The sequence below is a fragment of the Falco naumanni genome, chromosome W, assembly GCF_017639655.2.
Source record: "Falco naumanni isolate bFalNau1 chromosome W, bFalNau1.pat, whole genome shotgun sequence".
In the NCBI taxonomy this organism is placed as follows: Eukaryota; Metazoa; Chordata; class Aves; order Falconiformes; family Falconidae; genus Falco; species Falco naumanni.
In genome coordinates this window covers 8,160,298-8,186,485 of record NC_054079.1, presented here as the reverse complement: position 1 = coordinate 8,186,485, position 26,188 = coordinate 8,160,298, and the positions used below count along the sequence as shown (strand labels likewise).

Here is a 26,188-nt window from a genome sequence, read left to right as displayed (position 1 = left end):
AGTAGGGCCAGAGTGGAAGGCTGCGGCGCCCCTATATTGCCTCCTCCGCCCCAGCCCAGTCCCATCGACCCCTCCGTTCCTTCCTTCCTTCCCTCCCTCTCTCTCTGGCCGGCTCCGGCTGGAGCTCGGCGGCTGCCATTGGCTTAGCAGCTCCATCCGGGCACTCGACGCAGCGCTGTTGCTCAGTCTGGTCGTCCCAATATGGCGGAGGTGAGTGGGAAAAGCGGGATGGGGCGTCGAGATTCGACTGGCTCCCTGCGGGGCCCTGCCGCCGGCAAGCCCCCCACGTCCGCATTGCCATCCCCATAAGGCGCTTCCGGGAAGGTGAGGCGGCGCGGGGTGGCTGGTGAGGCGGCCAGCAGCGTAGGGGAAGTAGAAGTCTGCACGGCTAGGCCGCACGGCGGGTGCTGTACAGCACGAGTGCTGGGTTCGCAGCCCGCGAGCGGCCGACAAGCCGCGGAGGGGAGGTGCGTCCGCCGCACCAGGCCCCGGGAGGCGCGGGCTGGGCCGGTGGTGGTGCTGCCGCAGCAGCGCGGGTGATGGAGAAACGCCTAGTGAGAGGGAGGAGGAGCGAGCCCTGGGCTGGGAGCGGGGAAGAGGCGGCTGGTCCGGCTCCCTCTGCCGCTGCCTGCCCCTTTCATGTCCTGTCGGGGCCAGAGGGAGTGGGAGCGCCGGGCTGGGCGCGGCTCCTGGGGGTCTTCTGCCGGGGGAGGACGAAAGGAGAACGCCAGGTGGGGAGCGAGCGAGGGAAGGAGGGATGGGAGAGGGTGAACGGGATGGAGGGGGGAGCAGGGTGGGAGCCGGAGGCGAGGCTGGTGGGGTACGCGGGGCGGCTCCAGGGTGGAGGGGAGGGGGCGTGAAATGGAGAACCCCTACCTGGCTCCTGAGCTGGAGGGAGCTCGCGTCTCACCTCGCTCTCTCCTCTCCCCGCAGGCTTCCTTTGGGAGTTCGAGCCCAGGTTCGTCCTCGCTCATCTCCTGCCCTGGCACCTAGCCTGCTGCCCGTATGCCGCGTTCTCCTTTCTGCTCCTTCCCAAAGTTATCCCCTGTTGCCTCATAGCTTTCCTAATGCTTCATGTTCATGTAACTAACTGCCTGATTGATTATTTATTATTTTTTTTTAAGAGGAGATATGCGCTGTGGAGTTCTTACCTTAATTCTGGTTGCAGTTAGTAATCAGCTGCTCAGAACCCAAAATGAAAACAAAGTTCTGTAGCACTTTTAAGTCAATGTCTCGGTAAAGCCATACAGCCTGGAAAGAAACTGCTTCTCTTGTTGCTGATAACTGCAGGCTTGTGTAAATTTTTGACTTCTTGATAATATCAGAAAATGTTTAAAATCATAAATACATAATTTTGGGGGCTTTAACTGCTGTTAAGGTTCTTTGGAATACTTTACACAAGCAAGCATATTTAACATCAGTAGCTATTCATGAAGAAGTATTTGGGGAATGCATTTGCTTCTGTGTAACTGCTTTCAGTATTGGCTGTTAAAAAAAGACTAATTGAGCTCATATTATTTGAATATGGCTTTAAATATTTCAAATGAGATATTGAGTGTTCAGAGCTACTAAAAAGTGGTACTTTCTTATCTAAAGTCTGTGAGTAAAATAGAACTTCCGCTTGAGTTACTCAAAATTAATTAGAACAGTGATTAGAAGCAGTAATCTTTACTATACATATATATAATACATATGAAGGCAGTTGACAGTTCTTTAAGAGCTATAGGATCAGGATGTGATGACCAACAGTAGAAAAATTCAACATGTAATGTCATAATTGGAGTAGTATTATCAGCTATACTGAGAGTTCTATAAGACCATAATATGAATGGCATGTGACTAAAAAGCATTTTTGGCCTGAATGTTTCCCTACAGTATGGTGTTATGAATTTTAACAGTATTGTCTTAAGCAAGCTAAACAGACAAAGTTTACTTTAATTGCCTGCATATAAGGAATGAACATTTAGCATAATTGCTAAAAATTAATTATGTTCCTTAAGACTCAGAAGTGTTAGTATATGCAACTGTCCCCTTAAAGCAGCATCTCTGCATTGCTTCTAGTCTTTATTATTATTTTTTTTTTGAAGAAAAGCATTGAAAATCTGTAGCTATTTCCTTCAAAATTTCTACAGAAGTTTTTATGTGGAAATAATTCTTGAAAAACCTTTTCTTTGCTGCTTGTAAGGCAAGAATTGCAACAGAGCACTAGTATGTAAGAATTAGAGGGGGAAACCAGAAGTGAAAGAGAAATATCCTAATCTTTTTCTCTTCTCCATCCTAAAAGCATTAAGAAAGCGAACCTTGAAGAACAAAACCACCCTGTATTTCAGTAATTTTCATTGTAGAACACTGACTTTACAGTGAAGAATATTTGCATCTTTGAAACTTGTTGAATCTAATGATAACTTTTCTAACAGTTGAGAAAATACACTTAAGATAATAACAGTACTTTTTTGATGACTTAAGAGTATACTCTGGAGTAACGAAAAAGTGTCTGTTGGACCACAGCTGTCACAATGACTTGTTAATTAATGTGATTCATTAGAAGCATTTTAATATTTCTGGTATATTTTCCTCTATTTCTTGAAACTGCTATGTTCTTCCTTTTTAGATCAAGTGCTAAGAATTAAATTAGTTCTAATAAAAGATCTTATCTGTGAGGCTAAACTAACCTGAAGCGAGTCTCACTGCTTATTTTGCTGTTAGTTTTTTCACTGATAAACAGCTAACTTGGGTTGTGAATCAGATTCCTACTATGTTAGTTACCATATAAATTATATAAATAGAATCAGAGTCTATAAATCGGTGTCTTGCAGCATCTGAAATCTTGTGATGTGGACTTTATACCTTAATGATGACTTCAAGGGTGTTTTGAATAATCTTTTATTCAGTAAAATATTAATTTGGGATTTTATTTTCTGAAACCTTGTTTCAGTAGTTTAGATACTTCTCCCAAGTACTCTATACTGCAAGATAGAAAACTGCACCTATTACAAGTATGAAAAGGGAAGGCCAGCTAAAATAGCTGAATTTGTCAGGTAGTTAGGAATTTGTTCCAGTTATTCCACTGAGTGTTCTGACCTATGCAAAACCCCATGCAACCTTATTTTTTTTTCTATGATGTAATTTCATATGTTGGTACAGGGAAAAAAATATTACTCAAATTAGGATTTTTTTGTTAGTTGGCTCTTTATCGTCTGAGGATCATGACTTTGACCCTTCTGCTGAAATGCTGGTACATGATTATGATGATGAGCGAACTCTTGAAGAGGAGGAGGAAATGATGGAAGAAAACAAAAATTTCAGCTCTGAAATTGAAGATTTAGAAAAGGTAAGTGTGACTTACTCTCTCCTAAATGTCCGTATATGTTATACCTTTTTTTTTAGTGAGAACACTCAACCCATTCTTTAGTTTGTATTGTATAATATAGTTTCCTGCAAACTGCCTTTGCAGTTTTTTTAAATAAAAAAAAAATAATAATCAGGTTTGGTTAAGATATAGCAGTGCATCCTCACAAAAAGGCTGAACTTAGCTTTTCAAAGATATTAGTGTTATGTTAAGTTCAGATTCTTTTTCACTTAAATTTATTTCCAACTTATAAAACTTAGTAGTGATATTTGATGACAGGGGTCTAAAACCTGCTTCAGTAATTTCTCTTCCAAAGTGAAAGTATTAAGTTGTACATTTTACATATTACTAAGTGACAGCTAGCTGTGTTTTATTCTGTTATTTCCAATCTGGAAACACAGTCCTGTTTTAGTGTCGTGGTTTAACCCCAGCTGGCAACCAAGCACCATGCAGCCACTTGTTCACTCCCCCCTCACCCAGAGGGATGGGGAGGAGGATCGGAAAGGAATGTAAAACTCAAGGGTTGAGATAAGAACAATTGAATAATTGAAATTTATTATTAAATTATTAAAATTGAGTTGTTACTCCACAAAATGATCTTATTGCCCCTATAATAAAAGGAAAAATAACTGAGAGCCAGTTATCTTAAACGCTATTACTTTATGTCCCAATTCTGGAAAGACTGGGACATGAGTTTACATTTACCCATTGTGAAGTCTTTGTAGGGCTAAGACCTTAGCTGACTAAAGAAAACAAGTAATTTAATCAGTGTACGAGTTTAAAGTTATATTACCTTTAAAAATTTGTTAAAGGTATAAGTATTGGAAAATATTTCTAATTTTTTGATGACTTGAATCTGGTAACTAAAAAAAATAAATCTCCACAGTCTGTTTTATTAATTGTGTTAGGATGTGAGTATGATATTTAGTAAAATAATTTGATCAAAAGCAGTTATAAACCAAGCCGTTCTCTTGATTTTGTTCCTTCTGTATCATTAGCTATCTTTCTCCTATTACATTCTGTACTGGTTTTGGCTGGGATGGAGTTAAATTTCTTCTTAGTAGTTTGGGGCTATGTTTAGGATTTGTGCTGAAAATAGTGTTGATAACACACTGTTTTAGTTACTGCCGAGCAGTGCTTATACAGAATCAAGGCCTTTTATGCTCCTCATAGTGCCCTGCTGCTTGGGGACTGGCTGGGTGTTGGTTGGTGGTGAGCAGTTTTTTTTCATTTGCATTGGTTGTCTTTCCTGGGTTTTACTACTTCTTTCTTTTGTTTTTTCCTTACAACTTTTAAAAATTATTATTGTTAATTATTAAACTGTTTTTATCTCAACCCACAAGTTTTGTTTTTTTCACTTTTACCCTTCTACCATTCTGATTCTCTCCCCAGACACCCACCCCCATCCCCTGGGGGGGTGAGCAAGCAGCTGTGTGGTGTTTAGTTGCCAGCCAAGGCCCAATACAGGGCACAGAGGGTTAGAAATAATAACAGATTTGACCAGAGCATATTAGAAGGAATTTATATCTGTTAACAGTTGCTGGTCACAATACTGATTTATCTGTTCTCAATTTTAAGTTATCTGATCTGTGCCATGCTCCTTTTTTTTGCTGTACATGTTAAAGACTGGTGTTGCCTTTTGCAGTTTGCTGTGCTCTGTAGTACTTAGTGATGTTTTGTCTGGGAGATTTATTAAACTGCTGGCCTTGAGCTTAATTTGGTATTTGGGCTTTGTACTGAAGCCATTACTGTACTTTGGGTACCATCTCATGGAGACAATTAACAATTATACTTCTTTCTCTTTGTGGAGGAAATACAGAATAGCACCTTCACCACCACCTCTTGTGATGTTTTCTCCCTTGTTAGAATAACTCTTCAGCATCTTGAACATTCTTGGGTAGTCAAAATACTTATATTGGTATTTCTTAGGAATATTGTTTTGGCTTTTTCTAAGGTTAACAAGCTTTTTAGGAATATGACCCAGGCCCTGTGGCAGTGTGGTTATGGGTGGCAAGGCATATGGGAGAAAATGGGAAGGTATCTAGAAAGCTTCTCACCTCTGGTCTGGAACTTTACTCCCAAGCAAGTGTGGAATCCTGATGAAGTGATAGAATGTTTGTGCGGGGGAAGATGCTTTGGCTATTCCAAAGAGGCACAACTTATCACATTGTGCTGGGCCCTGGCCTGCACCTACCAAACACTGCTTGATACTATTCAGCCCCCTCAAGGAAAAGAGAGGGTCTCTGGACCTGAAAACATACCAAAAGACACTGTGGCTAAACCAGAGACTCAGCCCTCAACTATATCAGTCGCCCCTATAACTAAAAAAAACAACAATGGAAGTGGAAGTCAACTTGTTTAGTAAGGGATGAAGCAGCTTCTCCTAAGAGGGAGCAGGATAGAGAATCAAAGAGGCAGCCTCTTCTGCAGTAGAGCAGTTACAAGAACAAGAGGAGGAAGAGACTGAAATCATAAATGAGACAAACCACCCAATCCCTATCATTAAGTGAGCTGTGAGATTACAGCTGTCAACCAGGCAAGCAAATTCTCAGCTGGTTACTCCAGTGCTGATATTGGGGCCAATAGTCAGGAATTAGAGGGTAAGGAAACCTGGCAGCTGAGATCCCTTCCTAGGGATAAGGTCAATGACAAAGGGATTGGAAAAAGAGCAGGAGTCCTCAGTCTTTGGTGGTGACTCCTGTCAAGTGTGAAGGACAGGTATCTCTTCAAGGAAGAACTTACAAATGGACCACCAATTGGTGGTCCATTGGTGGTGGAGATGATCTATAACCACCTGTGTGACAACCGAGTATCTAAAGACCTGAATGAAATTCAGTGCATGTGGTCCACATGGTGAAAGTTTGTACGAAGTACACCATCATATGCCAACACTCAGGCGATAATGAGCTGGACAGACATGGAGGCACCAACTATGGATGGATTGGCTAGCCAACTCCAAGAATACAAAGATAATCTTGCTTCTTCCCTAGGGGCCTCTCTTTTGGCTGTGGAGAAACTTTCCAATGAATTGTCTCAGCAATCCAAGAAGGAAGGATAGGTCTTCCTCATCCACACCAACCAAGGTCTCTGCTATTAAGAGTCAGCCTTTTTCTGTTCAAGGGGGAGGGTACTGGTGGCACATGCCATGTGCAACCCTGTGGTTCTTCCTGCACGACAGGGGGAGGACGTGAGGAAGTGGGATGGTGAACCTACCTGGAGACTAGAAGCTCAGGTACAGGAACTGCAAGAAAAAAACAACAGCCAAAAGTTATTCATCCAGGAAAATTACTGCTCCAGTGTAGGGTTGATTGTACTTCTGACCCTGATGAAGGGACTTCTGGTTTGCAGTTACAAAAATCAAGTAATGAAGACTCTGACCAAGAATAGAGGAAAGGTACAACTGGCTTTACTGGACTGCATGGGTTTGGCCTGGCACATCAGCCCCACAGGAGTATAAAGCTGTGGTGGACACCAGGGTATGATGTATTCCAATAATGTCAAATTACAAAGGGGCAGGATCCATCTGTATTTCTGGAGTGACAGAAGGATCCCAAGAACTGTCTGTGTTGGAGGTTGAAATAAGCTTGACTGGGAATGAGTGGCGAAAGCACCCCATTGTGACTGGCCCAGAGACTCCATGCATCCTTGGCATAGACTACATCAAGAGAGGGAACTTCAGGGACCCAAAAGGGTACCGGTGGACTTTTGGTATAGCTGCCTTGAGTACAGAGAAGATTAAGCAGCTGTCTACCTTGCCTGGTCTCTCAGAGGATCCTTCTGTGGTGTGGTTTCTGCAGGTTAAAGAACAGCAGATGCCAATTGCTACAGTGACAGTGCACTGGCAACAATATCGCACCAATTGAGACTCCCTGGTTCCCATCCATAAGCTGATATGGAGACTGGAGAACCAAGGAGTGGTCAGTGATCAGGACCTGCTCACCTTTTAATAGTCCCATATGGCCAGTGCAAAAATCTAATGGAGAGTAGAGGCTAACAGTGGACTGTCAGGGTCTGAATGAAGTCACACCGCCACAGTGCTGCTGTACCAGATGTGCCAGATCTCCAATATGGACTGGAATCAAAGGCAGCCAAATGATAAGCAACAATTGATATTGCTAATGTGTGTTCCCAATGCATTTGGCAGTGGAGCGCAGGCCAGTTTGCTTTCATGTGGAGGGGTATCCAGTACACCCAGAGGAATCAACTGCCCCAGGGGTGGAAATGCAGTCCTACCATTTGTTATGGATTAATACAGATGAAGCTCTGGAGCAGCTGCAATACAGTGATATCATTGTGTGGGGCAACACAGCAGAGGAAGTTTTTGAGAAAGGGAGAAGAATAATCCAGACTATTTTGAAGGCTGGTTTTGCCATAAAACAAAGTAAGGTCAAAGGACCTGTGCAGGAGATACAGTTTTTGGGAATAAAATGGCGAGATGAGTGTTGTCATATCCTAATGGATGTGATCAAGAAAATAACAGCTGTGTCTCCACCAGCTAACAAAAGAGAAACGCAGTCTTTCTTAAGTGTCATAGGGTTTTGGAGAATGCATGTTCCAGGTTATAGTCTGATCGTAAGCCCTCTCTATTGAGTAACCTGGAAGAACGATGACTTTGAATGGGGCCCTGAGCAGCAGCAAGCCTTTGAACAAATTAAAGGGGAGATGGCCCAAGTGCTACTGCATGAACTAGTCTGGACAGGACAAGATGTGAAAAATGTGCTTTGCACTTTGGCCAGGGATAACAGTTGCTTCTCAATGGCAATCATTTTCACTTGCATCAATTGTCTGTCTTAGGTTTTGTTTTTCCCCCTCTCTGTTTTGTGGTGTTTGTTGGTTTTGTTTTTTTTTTCTCCTTTTCCTTATGTTTATTAAAAAGAAATATTTAAAAATAATTAAACTCTTTATCTTGACCCACAAGCTTCTTTCTCACTTTTACCCTTCTGTTTCTCTCCCCTTTCCCACCAAGGGGGCAGCAAGTGAGTGGCTGCGTGGTGTTTAGTTGCTAGCTGAGGTTAAACCACAAAACCTTCTCAACAGTCATTATGAAATATATTTTGCAGAAGGTGGAAAGGAGGGATAAAAAGTTGCTGTATCGGCTTACTTTTGTGGTGTTCTGTACACTTGCAGTGTAACTATATATGACTAAAGTCTTCAAGATTTTCTTCATTTCTTGCTCGTAGGGGGATTGTTAGTGTTTCTAGTATATCTTCTCTCTTGAAGAAATATAGGCAAATCATGTTCTACAATATGAATTGGATAAGGAGCAAACTTTTAATAATTACTCCTTAATTACATGCAGTAAATTATTTTCTTCAATAGCTTGATGGGACTTCATTATATGCCAAGAGACATGGTTATGAATTATTTCAGTCCTGTACCTGAAAATATTTTAGATTTTTAATCAGGATTCCTCCCTTCAATTAAGTTTGTCTTTTGTTTTTCAAAATATGTCTTATTATTTTAGGCCTGAACTGTTTACAAATATTTAGCTGTTAAAATGTCTGTATATCTCCTTGTATTAGGAAGGAAACATGCCATTGGAAGACTTACTGGCATTCTATGGCTATGAACCCGCAATTCCAGTTATGGCCACTTCCAGTGTGGATAGCTCTCCAAGTGAACTTGCAGATGAACTTCCAGATATGACCCTAGATAAAGTAAGTCAGAACTATTTTCCCCTCTTTTGTGGCTTAAAAGCAGAAATCCAGGTGACCTTAAATTCCATTTCACTATTTCCTGATGTTACAAAATATATGTCTTTGTCATTTTCAATATACAATTAAGAGTTATTGTATTAGTGATGGACTTGGCAGCATTAGGTTTATGGTTGGACTCTTATCTTAAAGGTCTTTTCCAACCTAAATGATTATGTGATTCTACTCTGAATTCATTCTTTTTCAAAGATATTGAGGATCTGAATCTAATTATAATTATAATTATCACACACATGCGTAGTAACTTTAGTGGCAATATATTACTACAAATGAGAAATTAATAAGGTGATGGTTCTTCTAAAAACACATCTAGTGAACTTTAAATAGATTTCTTTTTTTATAGAAGTGGGATTTTTCTGAAAGGATTTGTATTTTTGTTTTAATGTATGCAACATCCAGAAATAATTTTGACTTCCAACATACATATAATATATCAAACCTTTGTGGATAACTTGAAAATGCACTCCTGAATGCTTTGGAATGTTCCTTCCAAATGCATATAATTGGGAGGTGAGAGAGAGATTATGTGCAATGACTGTGTTGCGTTGTTGAATATAAAAAAAAAATGAAACTTCAGCTTTTGTGGTTTGCAGGCTAGCTTTGAATTCTGAGAATTTAATCTGATTTTTTGCTATAAGGCATATGCTGTTAGTAATTTGAATTATAAAATCTGTAGGTAGCAAGTATGTAGTTTTTGTTTGGTGTTTTTTTTTTTTACTTTCTCTAAATATGATGAAATGAAACTCCACAGAAAGTAGATGACTGCACATCTGACTCTCATTAGGAGTCACGATTGTGTTGAGGCTACAGAAATGTAGTTGGCTTGTCTAATACAGTTCTCTCCCTCCCTAATCTCTATACAGAGGGATTCAAATGTCTGCTAGTGGAGGAAATGTGCCCCCCCCCCAAGGGGTAACAGCCTGGTAGAACTTTAGTATATCTGTGATGCAAAGAATGACAGAATTTCAGAATTTTAAAGATTTCCACTGGCATTTTCCATTGGAAGCAGTTGGAGGAACATCTGAGATTTGATGCTTGCAGAGGTTACTACTTGTGCATTTATTTTAATAGAAGACAAGGGGGAAATGACCCCGTGTTCAACTCAGAATAAATATAACCATTAATTTCAGAGATTTAGGAATGAACTAGCTTTTTACTTAAGAGAAGATGATCTGCTAGATTTGCTTATGATAAAAATTAATTTCAATGGAACTTAGAATTTGCTGAATCTAAATGCTCACCAGTCTATTCTTAATAGTCAGTCTGAGGTTTTATTTTAATGATACAGGAGGAAATAGCTAAAGACCTCTTGTCGGGTGATGATGAAGAAACACAGTCCTCTGCTGACGACTTGACGCCATCAGTTACTTCACATGAGGCTACCAACTTCTTTCCTCGGCCATTAAGATGTAGGAAACCTAATTTTATAATAGTACTCAAAGTCTTAGCATTATATATACCTTCCTAGTTTAAAATATCAAAATTGCAGAGTTATGCTGACTTTACTGGGAATTGAGACACAGTGCTTTGCAGGATGTTGTACATTAATGTTGTCTTTGGTTGGTATTATTGATTACCTGAAAGACCTATATTTAGTACTGTCTCAAAGCACAATTACAATTAATTTTTCTACAAATACAGTAACTTTTCATAATTAATAGTTAATGTATTGAGGAATACTCTTTGTGATTTTCAATGTGTTAGTGAATGACACTAATATGTAGCCCATTCTTTTAAATTAGTGTTTCTCAACTGAAATTTTTGCTGCTGCTTTTAAACCAGTGACTCCTTCATTCGGCCTGTGGATGTGAACTAGGACATGGTTTCTTTGTGGTAATTTTCCTTCACACATTCAACAGTTTTCCATGGGACTTCATAAGCCAAAGTGGTTTTATATGGGATGGGGCCTATGAACCCATGACCACCAAAATTTTACTACCCGTGGAGCTATTATGGGAAAGATCCAAGAACCAGTTGTTCGTTTATCCAATCTGGACAAAGATATTTCTTATTGTTCCAACTCTAATACCCCAATGAACAAATGAACTGCAATAGGCGACGTGGAGGGTTTTTATTATAGTTTTAATTTGGCAAGTATCTTGAGCAGTTTCTGGGGGATTTCATCCCACTAAAGAAGGGGGATGATAAAGTCTGTCTCAGTCATCACCAATTGTAGCCCTTTGCATGCTGCTGATTGTGTTATGCAAGACATTTTTACTGAGAGATACAAAAACATTTAAAGTTTATAATGTCCTTTTTTAGTTAAGCAAACCCCAACCTTGCTGGCACTTTTCACAAGCAATATTTAAGCGTTAATGAATATGACACTGAAAGCCTGGCAGCTTTATGGAAAAAAATTAGTCCACTCATCTTACTCAGGATTAAGAAACAGTCATCCTTGCTTTCAGCTCTCATGGTTTTCTATCAGAACGTTACTCTTTCTCTGTTAGAACTTTTGGGCATTTTAAAATTGAATACCCATCATTTCAGGGAAGGATATGTCAGATTTCTGTGCTGTTGAAAGTTTCATATATTATTTTTTTCTGATCCCTGTCCATTTCTCTAACATCTAACACGTAGGCTATTTTATTAAATCTGGATTAACTGGAAAAAATAATTGCATGTTATTATCCAGGCATATTGTTGTTTTATGCATTCATGTTAGCTTCTTGCCTGCTACTTCCGACAGCAAAAAGAGATAGACTGGTGATTGTAGTAATGACTCTAGAAGAGGAGCCTCAGCCTAACATCAGAAGCAATAGTCAAGACTGTACAATGATTCTATTTAGTTGTGATGAAGCTAAAATTGCAACCCTACTTATGAGCGTGGTGTTACTGAAAATTGAGAATACAAAATAGCTTTAATCTTATCAGAACTGTAGATTTCATTCTGCCAGGAATAAAATAAAAAATAGAATTACTTCAGAACCCAGTACCACAGCATTCCAGATTCTAAAACATGAGTTATTCTGTGGAGTACTGTATTTGAATTACTTGGAGTGCTCTACTGTATTTCTTCCTAAGGAAAAAAATATTAAAAAGGAATAAGCAGATTATCTCACTTCCTTTTGGCTGTTAGAAATATAGTAATTGTCTCAGTTGCAGTAATAATAAATGTTTCAGTTCTGCAATATACAAGTACCAGTGCTTTCTGACTTTGTGCTAGTTTGATAGAAATGTAGATCAACAGACTCATGATGGATGTCTTCCAGAATAAAAGCAGGGGTTCCTTTCAAAAGTAAAGGATATTTTGTAGTTCTATGTTTGAACTGAAAATTCTTCCTAGCTAAAACCAAACTTCTTTGTGTCTGAAGCAAACACTACGTGTGATGGAGATAAGGAATCGGATGGTGAAGACGTAGAGGCAGACAGTGGTAATTCATCTGAAGAGTTGAGAAAGGTAATAACTATATCATTTAAAAAGTTAAGGAAAAACTTTACTATTAAGAAAAATGCATTAAGATTTATAGTACGTATCTAAAATAGTACCTTAATTCTGGAATCCTCTGCAAAATGCCATGTTAATGGAATTTGTAATGCTTCCATGTACAAAATATCAAGCTAATACCTTTCTCTTGTGATTTTTTTTTGTTTGTTTTTTGTTACATCTTCAGGAAATCATGATTGGTTTGCAGTATCAGGCTGAAATTCCACCTTACCTTGGCAGATACAGTGATAATGAAAAGGGTAAGTTGTTCTGACTGTTTTGCTTATCTTATGTTTCTACATAGCAGTTGATGGAAAAACGTTATTTAAATTTCTTATAAATTCAATGTCTTAAAGTCTCAGAGACCTTACAAACAAACAAACAAAAAAAACCCCTAGTCAACTGAAGTAACACAACCACATAATTATATCTTGGAAGTGTGATTCTACAACTTTCAGAGGAGACTCTCAAGAAGACATAGGAGGATGGATTACAGCGTTAGTTCTGAAGTATCTAGTAATATTAGGAGGTAAACTGTGGATCAAGGAAACATTTTAATCGGAGTCATAACTGGGCTATGAGCATGTAACTTAATGTTTTGAAGGTCTTCAATGTAAGCTATTTTTCTTTGCTTGTTTTTTGGCAAGCACAACAGTGTGGGTTACAAAATGAATATGAAAAAGCAATAAACTTTTAAATTTCTATAGCATGATTAGATGTCCTGATACATCGTATTTTTTAAAATACAAGGTGTTTTAAGTATGATGATATTTCTATGTAGATTTTGGTTAAAAACTGCAATTGTGCTAGAGTAGAAAAAATAATGTAATGGAGTTTTATTTGGTATCTTTAGAGACTTTCACTAAGAGAAAAGTATAGCACATAGCTGTGGAATTCAAAAAGCAAATATTGAAAGAAATTTGCTCATGGGTGGAACAGTTGTGAAATTAAGGAACAGTTTGGAGGATATGTTAATAAATGAAGGGCATTCTGTTTTTTCTTTAAGTTGTTTGAACTGTAACACTTCATGGGAATATCATTCTACTGAAGTATATCAAGTCTTTTCACCATTGTCAACTGCTTTTTGAAGAATGATCCTTTGCAATAGAGAAGAACATTTTGTATGGATGGAGCTGGAAGCGTTAGCAAGTGAACATTTCTGGTGTTGCTTAAGAGACCTAGGGAAGTTTCCTCTTTTCTAAGATTCAGGCGTGATGCTTACCAGTTGTAAGAAATGGAGGAATAAGAACCAGATTTATCTTGAATAGTCCTTTTACTATTTACACATCTTGACTTCTCCTTGGCCGAGAACTAGGGAAGGGCCAATAACCGGAGGACAATCAGGAAGGCATTAATCTGACAACTTTGTCTGGAATGAAGTGGTGCTAGAGAGAGCCACTGAGAGTATTGTTCACTGGCATGGCCAAGAGCAGAGGTAGTTCCCAGATGGGAAAGCCTGAGGAGCTTCTCCTGAGAATATCAGGCATGGACTCCAGCAAGAAGTGCTGGGTTGTCTTAGTTGATAATGGAGGTTGAAGCTGAGGATCAGCAGTGCTCGGAGAGGTTGGACCTGGCTGTATGGGTAGAGGATTCTGTGAAAGCCTCTTCTGTACTCACTGAAGAGCTTGTGATGGCAGATAGGGACTTATATTTCTGCTATGTAGTCCCAGATACCAGTACTTTGTTAGAAGACGGTTTTGCTCTTCTATAAACCTTACACTTGTAAAATGTCTAAAAGCTTTTCATGTTCTTAAGCTATAACAGAACTTTCAAAGGAGTTGTAATTTTATTCCTCGCCTCAGCTTAAAATTCTTTCCTGCAGTTTTACAGGAGATTTTAAAATTTTCATCTCTTCTACTGTAATTGCCATTATGCTTGTGTGTGTTTGAATTTAATAACTAATTTTGCATTGCCAAGAGTACATGAAGCATTATGTGTAATGTTATTAACATCTATTGATCAGAATAAAGGATTTCTAGTTTAATCTAGAATTTAAATGTGTGCACAGACAAAGGTTCAGGCCAACTCTTGAATATTTACAGTATATTGTCTTTCAAATAAGCTACTTGAGATGTATACATGATTTCAGTATACTATGAAGGAGGACTATGCATCCTGATTGCTTGTAAGATATGGAACGTACAAGTTAACAGCGTTTGCTTGTTAGTGAACAGAAAAAGAAATTACCACATTGAGACCTAGATTTCCATTCTGTTAAGAAAGTTTTGGCAAATTTTAGTTGAAAATGATAATTAGCCACAGTCTCTTTTATATGTAATATTTGAAATATTAAATTAATATCCTGCACTAATTTACTGTAAACTGTAGCTTATTTGTTGAAAACGTCTGAGTAAAACTGAGTGGTTTTGCTAGTTTGTTTATATGAAGAAGATTAATACATATGCATAATTTGACTTGAATCATCTAGCTGTCAACAAGCTGCTCCTCTGCAAAGACTCTGTCTCAAGAGTTCAATCCCTTATCTCATCCTCATGGAACCTGAATTTCTTTGCCATACCACACTGCAGAGTCTGTCTCTTAACTGAGACTTTTGGGGAAAAATTGAGTTGCAATTTAAAAGTAGCATGATGGTGCTTGATTTGATTACTTCTGTATTCCTGTTCTTTGTCTTTGTGAAATAGCTTTTTATGCTATAGCCTTACAAATGTCACACCTGGCATTAATGGATTTCTGGTTTTTAACAGCCTATGAAAATGAAGACCATTTACTCTGGAAACCTGATGTGATCTCAGAAAGTAAAGTTAAAGAATACCTTCTTGAAACCTCCTTAAGAACAGGAAATGAAAACATGATTGGTAGAAGTCCTGAAGGACTACATACACGGGACAATGAACAAGTATGTTTTATATCCTGTTACAAAGCAGTGTTGCAAATGGAATTACTATGTGTTCTCTTTCTCTGCCTTGTATTATAAAGGCAGCAATATTAAATTTCTTTTTTCTATATAGATGTTATTGGGGTCAGGATCTTATTTGTAACTTTAAGAACATGCTTAAAATTGCCAACATTCTTAATACTTGTAGTGTTGTGATCTGTGATGTTTCTGACTGCCATGCTGTTGACAAATCCAGATTTTCTTATAATTGCATAAAATGTTTTTACACTTGCTTAATTAAACCTTGACTCAACTTTTTGGATGGTTTTGCTTTTGATGGTTGTTTTAAAACTTTCATCCTGTATAAAGATAAATTCTCTTTTTTTTATATTAGATATGCTTGCTGAAAGGCTAGTTTCCCAAGTTTAGATTGGATATTTGCAAACTTTGACTCTAAAGACTTCTTATATTTTATAGGCACTATATGAACTTCTCAAAAGTAGCCATAATGTTAAAGAAGCAATTGAGAGATACTGCTCAAATGGAAAGGCATCTCAGGGTAAGAGAATACTTGCGTTTTAAGAAATGTACATTTGGAAGAAAATAAGCTGTGTAGAAAAACCTTGAGTAAGATTCAGATTGACAAACACATCCCTTTCCATGGATTATGTATAATCTGACCAGTGGCCAGATGGAAATTTCTGCTGGAGAAGTCTGCAACTTGTATAAACATTGCAGGATCAGCTTTTACACCTTTTCTTCCATTGCTGTTTTAAAAACAGCACAGACTGAGGAGAAGGATGGGGGGAGTCATGATTTTGCTCCTGTGAGGCAGTTCTCACCCATATTACAGTATATTTTTGAGATCATAGAATGGTTTGGGTTGGAAGGGACCTTAAAGACCATGTAGTTCCAACCCCCCTGCCATGGGCAGGGACACCTTCCACTAGACCAGGCTGCTCAAAGCCCCATCCAGCCTGGCCTTGAACACTCCCAGGGATGAGGCATCCACAGGCTTCTCTGGGCAACCTGTTCCAGTGCCTCACCAGCCTCACAGTAAAGAAGTTCTTCCTAATGTCTAACCTAAACCTACCCTCTTTTGGCTTAAAGCCATTACCCTCTGTCCTATCGCTACATGCCCTTGTAAAAAAGTCCCTCTCCAGCTTTCTTGTAGGCCCCCTTTAGGTACTGGAAGGCTGCTATAAGGTCTTTCCAGAGCCTTCTCTTCTCGAGGCTGAGCAACCCCACCTCTCTCAGCCTTTCTTCATAGGAGAGGTGATCCAGCCCTCTGATCATCTTCATGGCCCTCTTCTGGACTCGGTCCAACAGGTCCATGTCCTCCTCATGCTGGGGGCCCCAGAGCTGAATGCAGTACTCCAGGTGGGGGGGGGGTCTCGTGAGAGTGGAGTAGAGGGGGAGAATTACCTCCCTCGACCTGCTGGCCATGCTTCTTCTGATGCAGCCCAGGAAGCCAACCAAATCCTGGGCTGCAAGCGCATTTTGCTGGCTTGTGTTGAGCTTCTCGTCCACCAGCACCCTCAAGGCCTTCTCAGAGCTGCTCTCAATCCATTCTCTGCCCAGCCTGTATTTGTGTTTGGGATTGCCCTGACCCACGTGCAGGACCTTGCACTTGGCCTTGTTGAACTTCATGAGGTTCATATGGGTCCACTTCTCAAACCTGTTAAGGTCCTTCTGGGTGGCATCCCTTCTATCCAGTGTGTCAAGTGCACCGCTCAGCTCGGTGTCATTGGTAAACTTGATGAGGGTGCACTTAATACCTGTGTCCATGTCGCCAACAAAGATTTTGAACAGCATCGGTCCTAATACCATCCCCTGAGGAATGCTACTTGTCGCTAGTCTCCACTTCGGCATCGAGCTGTTGACTGCAACTCTTTTTGAGTGTGACCATCCAGCCAATTCTTTATTCAGAGTGGTCTGCCTGTCAAATCCATGTCTCTCCAATTTCGAGACAAGGATGCTGTGCTGGGACAGTGTCAAAAACTTTGCGCAATTCCAGGTAGATGACATCAGTTCTCTTCCCTGATCCGTTAATGCTGTAACCCAGTCGTAGAAGGCCACCAGACTTGTTAGGCACGATTTGCCCTTAGTGAAGTCATATTAGCTGTCTCTAATCACCTCCTTATTTTTCATGTGCCTTAGTGTATTTTGCAGGAGGATCGGCTCCGTGATCTTGCCAGGCATCAAGGTGAGACTGACAGACCTGGGAAACTACAGGCCATCCTTATTTCCCTTTTTAAAAATTGGCCTATTTTTCACCTTTCCAGTCTGTGGGTACTTTACCAGACTGCCACGACTTCTCAAATATGATGGATAGTGGCTTAGCCACTTCATCCACCAGTTCCTTTGTGACCTGCGGATGCATCTCATCAGGTCCCATGGACTTGTGCACCTTCAGGTTCCTTAGATGGTTTCAGGCTTGATCTTTTCCCATAACAGGCAGTTCTTCATTTTCCCAGTCTCTGCCTTTGCCTTCTGTGTCTTGAGCAGTGTGGCTGGAGTACTTGCTAGTGAAGACCAAGGCAAAAAAGTAGTACCTCAGCTTTCTCCATATCCTGGGTAACCAGGTCTCCCATTTCCCTCTGGAGAGGGCTCACATTTTCCCTATTATTCCTTTTATCACTGACATACCTATAGAATTACATCTGGCCAGGGATGTCAAGGACAACAAGAAAAGCTTCTATCAGGGCTTTAGCTTGCCTAACCTGATCCCTGGCTGCTCAGACAACTTCTCTGTATTCCTCCCAGGCTACCTGTCCTTGCTTCCACCCTCTGTAGGCTTCCTTTTTGTGTTTGATCAATTATAATATGATGACATTTATATCAGAATCAGGAGAACATAGCTGGCCATGTGAGTCATACTCTTCGTTGCTGTACTAGCATTGTGCTATGTCAATCCTAAGTTGGTTGTACCATATAGTTCTATAGGTCTTTAGAGTGTGGAGAGATTTGCTCGAGTTTACAACAGAAAATGAGCTTCCATCTTTTTCTGTCCCTAACTTTATTACTCCCTTAAATTAAAATCAGAGTTTATAATTTAGCAAAGGCTGTTCTTTGTTCTGTGTTTTAACGTGTGTTGCATAAAGCAGAAATGAACCCTGGTATAACTTGGTATTCTGGCAGATATTTTCTACTTGGAACTGGATCCAAAGGGAATTTGACTGTCTACAATTTAGGTGCTGTGAAAGTTAAGTATCTAAAGTAAAGCTGAAGGGAACAATAAGGAATATCAGAGTAGTGCTTTAGAAAGCTCTCATACAAGAAGAGATTGTGTAGAGCTAAACAATAAGGAAGTAACAGTTTTAGGGTTGTATCCTAAACCATGCACCTCTCTAGGATTCAGATTCTTGTTTTGGGGATTGAAAAATACCTCTGCCCATTTCTGTATCAGAGCCCCAAATTTTGTACCAAGGGCTAGTACCTCCCCCAAGTCAGATTGGATTTATAACACCATTAAAAATGGTAAAGGATAGTACTGTTAGTGCCTGTCTCTTAGAGTAACCATTGTGCTATGATCTACTCTACCCACTGAAGTTCACTGCTATTCTCAAGATGGGAGTTAAAAATCCACATCTGCCAAGATAATTTCTTAACAGCGAGACTTTATGTGGGGATCTTCTCTTCTTATTGAATCTTGAGAACTCCATAGTAAGGAATGCAAAATTTATGGGGGGGGGGGGGGGGGAATGGCCTTGTAGTGGAATGATTGTCACCTTCATCTGGGAGCTGAAAGGTCTTGGTTCCAGTGTCTCAGTGTCTGATTCCAGAAATGTTTTGAAATGTGTCTGTTGGCTGTTTTCTGTTTTTGTCCCGCCCCCCCCCAGCTTTAAATGACAGCTGAACAAATCACCATTATGAATGTAAGATGCCTGAATTCCTCCATGATTATGGCTTTGTGTCCATATATAATAAAGATAGGGAAGCAACAATACTTGAGACAAAACTGACCTACTCAAATAGTTTGAGCTACTTTTGTTTTAAAACTCTTGCTCTGTTTTAGTGACTCTTTTTGTTTTAATTTGTAAAGCTAAAGTTCACTTTTATCTTAAAGAGAGGTTGTTCCTTCACTCTTTTTTTCAACAGCCACTGTTCTTTATTTAATGCAAGAAGAAATATTCAGAAAAATAACACCACTAAGATATCAATGAGATTATCAAATCCTGGATTTTTGATGACAAACTAAAGAAATAATAAATAAAGTATTTTGAATGTCCTTTGCCCTCCAGGATAAAAAACTTCAGAAATCAGACTCTTATGAGTCTTTATAAACAAGAATATTAGATTTCAAGTAGGATATCTGTACAGTAAAGGACATGGGTCTGACTGACTGAACTATTGGGGCTTTTAGAGTGAGTATGGATATTCATGCATTAGGAACACAAATACTTTATTCTCTGTAAAAGGTTAGTGAATTGAAATATTTATCATGCTACTTTTGCAATTGTCCAGAAGAGATGACAGCATGGACAGAAGAAGAATGCAGAAGCTTTGAACATGCACTTCTGATTTATGGAAAAGACTTTCATCTCATACAGAAAAACAAGGTTAGTATTTTACAGTTAAATGGAAGAGTTAGTAGATGATATGATGCTGAAAATTTGTAAAAGCAATGCATTTTTTGGAAGCCATGCAGAAGAGTGAAATAAGAACCAACATATTAAAATGGGCTTGGCATTTTTGTGCTAATTTTACCTCCAATGTCATTGGAAATGCTAGGTATTGCAAGATGAGTCCATGTATTATCTCTGAAATTGACTTATGTTGATATTACTTCCATTTATGCATTTATATTATACTTTAGTTTACATGTCTGCCTCTCCTAGAAGTATAGTATTTCCATACCATGGCTGTGGGAGGGGAAAATGCATCTTTAAATATTTTTATCACCTGGAGGGTGTAATTCACCAGGAACAGACTTAGTTCTTTGTGTTTTCAGAAAGTGTAGTCATCCATCAGTATGCTGGTTTCTGGCCAATGAAGGAATTCTAATCTTGATCTGGATTGCTTCTGATTGACTCCTCTGTGCCTGAAGAATGGGAATTGGATATTTTTATATTTTTTTAAATGAAATATATGTATTATTTGGTACAGTTGACAATATGTATGTTCCCAGACTTTCTGTACCATCTCCTCCTGTATGTTTTGATACCACCTTGAGATTTTGTACTGGTTTTGGCTGGGATAGAGTTAATTTTCTTCATAGTAGTTTGTATGGGGCTATGTTTAGGATTTGTGCTGAAAATAGTGTTGATAACACACTGTTTTAGTTACTGCTGAGCAGTGCTTATACAGAATCAAGGCCTCTTATGCTCCTCACACTTGCCCCACCAGCAAGTAGGCTGGAGGTGCACAAGAGGTCAGGAAGGGGACACAACTGGAACTGCTGACCCTAACTGACCAAAGGGATATTCTATACTATATGATGATGTGCCCAGCAATAAAACTGGGGGAGTGAAGGTTGGTAGGGGCTGCTGTTGCTTGGGGACTGGCTGGGCATTGGTTGGTTGGTGGTGAGCAACTCTCTTTTCATTTGCATCACTTGTTTTTCTTGGGCTGTAATGCCCTGCCCGCCCCTCTGTCGCCCTGGTCTTCGTATTTCTACCCTTCCATTTCTTCCCCCACCTCTGTCCACTGGTGGGGGAGGGAGCAAGCAGCTGTGTGGTGTTTAGTTGCTGGCTGGGGTTAAACCATGACAAGTTTTTTTTTTTCTTTAGGAGAATGGTGTTTTTGTTGTATACTGGATAGGGCTGTGGTTGCTGTTCAAGAACAGTCAGATAATTCTGCTCAACACTTGGCTTAACTTGTTTTATGGTAAATATTTGGGTGTTTCAAATTTTAGATGGACCTTACCAATAAACAGTAATTCACCAGAGATACAAAGAAATAATTTAGAAATATTTTTCCCAATATGCAATAAAGCATGTGAGTTGATCTATCTGTTAGTACGGACCAGAATTTGTCTAAATAACAAAGTCTTTTCTGCTTCACTTCTTTTTGGTCATTGATTTGCTTAGTTTTTTCAATCTTAAGAGAGTCTGTCTTATAACCTATATAACAATTTTTTAAACCATGAACTGAAATGCTTCAGATGTAGATACAGTTTTAATCTAGTTAAATAAACAATAATTCATACAATAGAACAGATGTAATACTTATTGAGAATAAACTATTTTAGCTGGAAGGGACCTACAATGATCATCTAGTCAACTGCCTGACCACTTCAGGGCTGACCAAAATTAAAGCACGTTACTAAGGTCATTGGCCAAATGCCTCTTAAACACTGACTAGCTTGGGGCATTGACCACCTCTCTAGGAAGACTGCTGCAGTGTTTGACCATCCTCTTGGTAAAGAAATTTGAAACTAGATCTCTTTTCAAGTCTCCTGATTTAATTGGTTTGTTCCAGATACTAGAACAGTAAACCCATAATAATATTGCAGGAATATGGGGATTGGGGAGATTACAAAGCTTAGTTCTTTGCATAATCTTGCTAATTCTTCTTGCTGCCTTTTAGGTAAGAACCAGAACAGTTGCCGAGTGTGTGGCTTTCTATTACATGTGGAAGAAGTCAGAACGTTATGATTACTTTGCTCAGCAAACAAGATTTGGAAAGAAGAGATATAACCATCATCCAGGAGTTACGTAAGTTAAATGTTATTGGAATATATTTTCTGTTGCAAATTATAAATGTAACTATCTTTTTTTTCTTCCCATCACTGCAGTGTAATGCTGCAGTGGTTATGGTAACTGAAATTAAATCCATCATCATTTTTAGGCCTTGTTTTCCTGTTAAATAACCCATTATGAATGCTGTATTCTTTAAGGGACTACATGGATCGTTTGGTAGATGAAACAGAAGCCCTTGGTGGAGCAGTACATTCTTCAGCCTTAACATCTAATACTCGAACAGAAACCATTCCTGATCAACAGCTAAACATTCTGAACTCTATCACTGCCAATGAGTTCACAGGTAAACTGAGGAGAAAAAAACAACCCCCCCAAAAAAACCAAACCACTTTTTCTTGTAACTATATAAACAGGTTTTTGTGTTCATCTTTTTTCCAGCATTGACAAACAGTGTAGTTACAGCCTGCCACACTTCAGATGTGAACTGCTTAGATGATGCCTTTCCTCCTATGGACAGCTTACCCCGAGCACCAGTTAATCATGTGCCTGTTGGGACAGAAGAATTGCTTAACTTGCCTAGTAATGGTGAAAGTGATTGTTTTAATTTATTTGAGACTGGCTTTTATCATTCAGAGCTAAACCCAATGAACATGTGCAGTGAGGAGACAGAAAGACCTGCAAAACGATTGAAAATGGGAATTGCTGTCCCAGAATCTTACATGAATGATGTCTCTGTAAATAACCTTGGTTTGGACTTTGAGAACCACACACGCCATATTACCAGTGCCAAAATGGCTGTTTCGGTGGCTGAATTCAGCAGTCTATCTGCAAATGAAACAAATGGTTTTATCAATACCCACACTCTTCACCAACATACTGCCCTTCACTCAGAATGACTGTGGAAAGCTAAACAAACAGTGGGTACTTTATGCAGTAGTAGTAAACTTGATGAGAGCTATCAAGTTTTCTTAGTCTTTCACTGGAAGTTTGAAGTTTGACATCAGTGATGTCTTTATATGTATAGAACTATATCTTGATTTATCAAGAGTAATTTCTTTTCTCAGTCCATAAATGTGGAAATGTTCGGCAGAGTTTGGGACTGAGAACACCCTGTGGTGCAGCTTTAAGCTCTGCTTCAATTTTTACTTTTAAAGTCCGTAGACAGAAGCCACCATTTCAAAACCAGCACAGAAGTTTTGAACTGATTGGAGTGGCTTTTTAGTCTAAGTTTCTTTTGCTGTAATGGATGCAGTGTAATAACAACGTTTACAGGTACCAATCCTGATCTCTGCTCAACGTAGCTTATTTTATTTTTTCTTCTAAAGGCAGGGACGGGTTTCTTGAACTTAAACTGCACAAACATACAAGGATGTTCTTTAAAATGGAACCTTCTCTCATGTGATATTAAACTAGAGCACTTCAGTTTAAAAAAAACCAGCAAGTTCATCTTGGTGGAAGCTAGCACAAGGGATTTAACATGAGTAAAGAAAGTATGAAGACCTACACTTGGATGTTGTTGCAAGATTATAGGCTATGGCTACCTTACACAGAAGTAATTATGCTGCCAGAGATATCTGTGTACTTTAAACTTACTATCTTAAACAGATGCTTTTTAGGCTATGGTATTCAGATGGGTTTTGTCCACAAATTTGAAGATTAATGCACCTGTGTAACAACTTTCCTAAGGCAGCTGATGTATAAAGCTACAGTCTGCACAGCTTAGGATTTGCCGTTAAACAGTCTACATTTTGGAAGGCATCTTAAATTGTTTGGAGCACTGCAGTTCAAAGTGTTACAGTTTTGAGGGACTACCTAGTTTATATAGCAGTAGTAGAACCTTGAAGTATACATTTGAAAGTCTTTGTGGATTGCATTTACTTGTTTTGGCAAGTCATTGGCTCAAAAATGGCACCTCGCTACCTTAGTCACATAGGGAAGGTGGAGTAAAAATGTTTCCCATAAAAGCAACTATTTAACTTCAATAAATTTTTATTTTGAACATTGAGTGCAATTTAGCCATCCATGATGTTTGTCTTGCAAATGTTTGTTCTAATTCTTGTGGGAGAACATTACTTTGATAGGATTACCCCTTTCCCTCCATATTTTCTTTGCACTGTTTGTATTACAAATTTAATTGCCACTAACTTGTTTTCATTATTGAAGTGATTAAGCTTGCATTGTTGATATTTGTAATAGTTGCTTCAAGGTTATGTTGAGTAATTAGTGACTTTAATATTAGAAAGGGAAGATGGTATTTATTATGTATACTGTGAACTGCATTGACATCCTGAGTTTTGGATGCAGTGCATGGAGTTTTCTTTACAGTATTGTAATGAAGATGGCTTTGAAGTGTTTATGCAATAGCACATTTACCATATTGAAACAAACTACTGTAGTACAGTGGACAAAAGTAAAGATAACTTTGTAATCAGTTCTTAACTTATACATCTGAAATATGTAATTCTAGTAAGTACACAGTAAATAATGGGTAGCCTTGGCCCTGTGTTTTACTCTGAGATTTTTAGCCAAGTTGTCAGCTTCTTGTTGCTGTGTTTTGTGCTGATCTGTGTACCTTGTTTCTTTTATTTATGAATCAGCACATTTTATGTAGTTTTATAAAATACTGGCCATAATCCATAATTGTTATACATTCAAGTTTATGGGTTTACAGTGAGTGGCTGGTCTGTATAAAAAAAAAAATCATATAAAGATGACCGAATGCTTATACCAGTTGCACTTAAATGAACATGCCCATTCATATTAGCTGATGCAGTAACATATTCAATTTATCTATGCATTGCTGGGCTCTTAATGTAGACAGACTTGTCTAAGGTTTGGGTTGTCAGCAAGTTGAATGGACACTTTAGTTATTTAATAAGACTTTTGACCAAAAATCAAAAAATGATGAGAGAAAAATGAATTCCAGTCATTGTAATAGATTTTTAAATGATGATCTTATTTAGCCTGTTGGCTAGCTAGCTGGTATAGTTTACTTTTAATTCCTTGTTAAAATGAGGCAATAATTTGCAAGATTTTGTAAATATGTAAATTCTTCATATCTTTTTAGATAGCTATTTCAATATTTTCTGACTACTTTTGTGTATAGTAACATTTTTGTGCATGCTTGATGTGACATTCATAAATTTGTACCACTAGACTTTATCCATGTAAAATAGCTATTTATTGAATTTTCCTTTTAGAAGCTGGACTTAATTATTTTTCTCTCAGTTTAAACATTTCAAATGGAGAACTTGTTACTGTTTATTAAAATAATTGCGTTTTGAAAGTCACATGAAGATAACTGAATTGCAACCGTATAAAGAAATTACATTGCCTTGGTTCTTTAGTGAAACACAATTCTTACAACAAACTGTGGTGAATTCTGTGTCCTCTGCCATACTTTTCCTTCGTACAAACAAACCAAAAATCCTTAATGGGCAATTGCAGTGTTGGTAAATGTATCCTTTTTATGTACAGGGAATACAAAGAGGATAGCAAATTCATTTAGAAGTGTAACTTGGTGCTGTGATTATAGCAATACTTTGACTTTAGTTACTTGTATGTCATCTTCTCAAGCTAGGTTTTTAAATGTTTAGTTTTCCTCTTGTCATAGTCAAACTGCTGAATTTACTTGAAGGATACTAAATTGTGTACTATTAGGTCAATGAATTGTGCAAGTATTTCCTGTTTGATTTTTAAAACTGAGGATCAAAAATGTATGAAAACTTCATATAAAATAGAACACAGTGATACTACTTAATTTAACCAAAGTATTTAGGTGAATATTTCAACTTTTGAATGTAAGCTAATGGATAAACTGACCAACAGGGACACTATTTGCCCAGCACTACAAGCACATTGTCTACAGATGGGGAAACTAAATACAATAATTTATAAAATGACAAGGTTACTATTTTTTTATCCCTATTTTTCATTGGAAGAAGGAAAATGCTATCAATTGTAAAATACAGTAGGTATGGTTATAGTCCTCTTAATAAAATAGAGATTCCAGTTATTCAAAATACCCTGTGCATAACAAATTTAGTGACAATCGGAACATGTTTTTAATATCAGATGTTCAACAGAAAGTCGCTATCGTTGCATTGGTTTTAATATTTATACATAAACAGTGATTTTTATTTTTTTTAGCATTATTTTGTATTTGTTGTACTTTAATACCTGGTGTACAATTCCAGAAATAAATGTCTGGAAACCTTT

The 26,188-nt window shown here is 38.5% G+C and overlaps 1 protein-coding gene across 3 annotated transcripts; it reads left to right on the top strand.

Moving 5' to 3' along the window:
- LOC121080615 (mesoderm induction early response protein 3-like) lies at positions 1-26,188 on the top strand. 3 transcript variants are annotated; one of them, XM_040578760.1, is made up of 13 exons: positions 1-210; positions 934-958; positions 3,183-3,331; positions 8,872-9,006; positions 10,352-10,472; positions 12,378-12,463; positions 12,678-12,750; positions 15,196-15,347; positions 15,804-15,885; positions 19,797-19,888; positions 21,858-21,985; positions 22,168-22,313; positions 22,409-26,188. In XM_040578760.1, exons 1-13 carry the CDS (start codon positions 202-204, stop codon positions 22,864-22,866), a joined length of 1,656 nt encoding a protein of 551 aa, XP_040434694.1. In that variant the 5' UTR covers positions 1-201; the 3' UTR covers positions 22,867-26,188. The 3 variants fall into 3 exon arrangements, with proteins under 3 accessions (XP_040434694.1, XP_040434693.1, XP_040434695.1); XM_040578759.1 differs by having other exon boundaries at positions 19,794-19,888; XM_040578761.1 differs by having other exon boundaries at positions 1-324; positions 19,794-19,888.

Excerpts from the sequence above, each read along its gene's own strand:
- LOC121080615 (XM_040578759.1), top strand. Across the intron at positions 21,986-22,167 it reads AACCATCATCCAGGAGTTAC|GGACTACATGGATCGTTTGG; the intron begins GTAAGTTAAATG and ends GTATTCTTTAAG. Across the intron at positions 22,314-22,408 it reads CACTGCCAATGAGTTCACAG|CATTGACAAACAGTGTAGTT; the intron begins GTAAACTGAGGA and ends TCTTTTTTCCAG.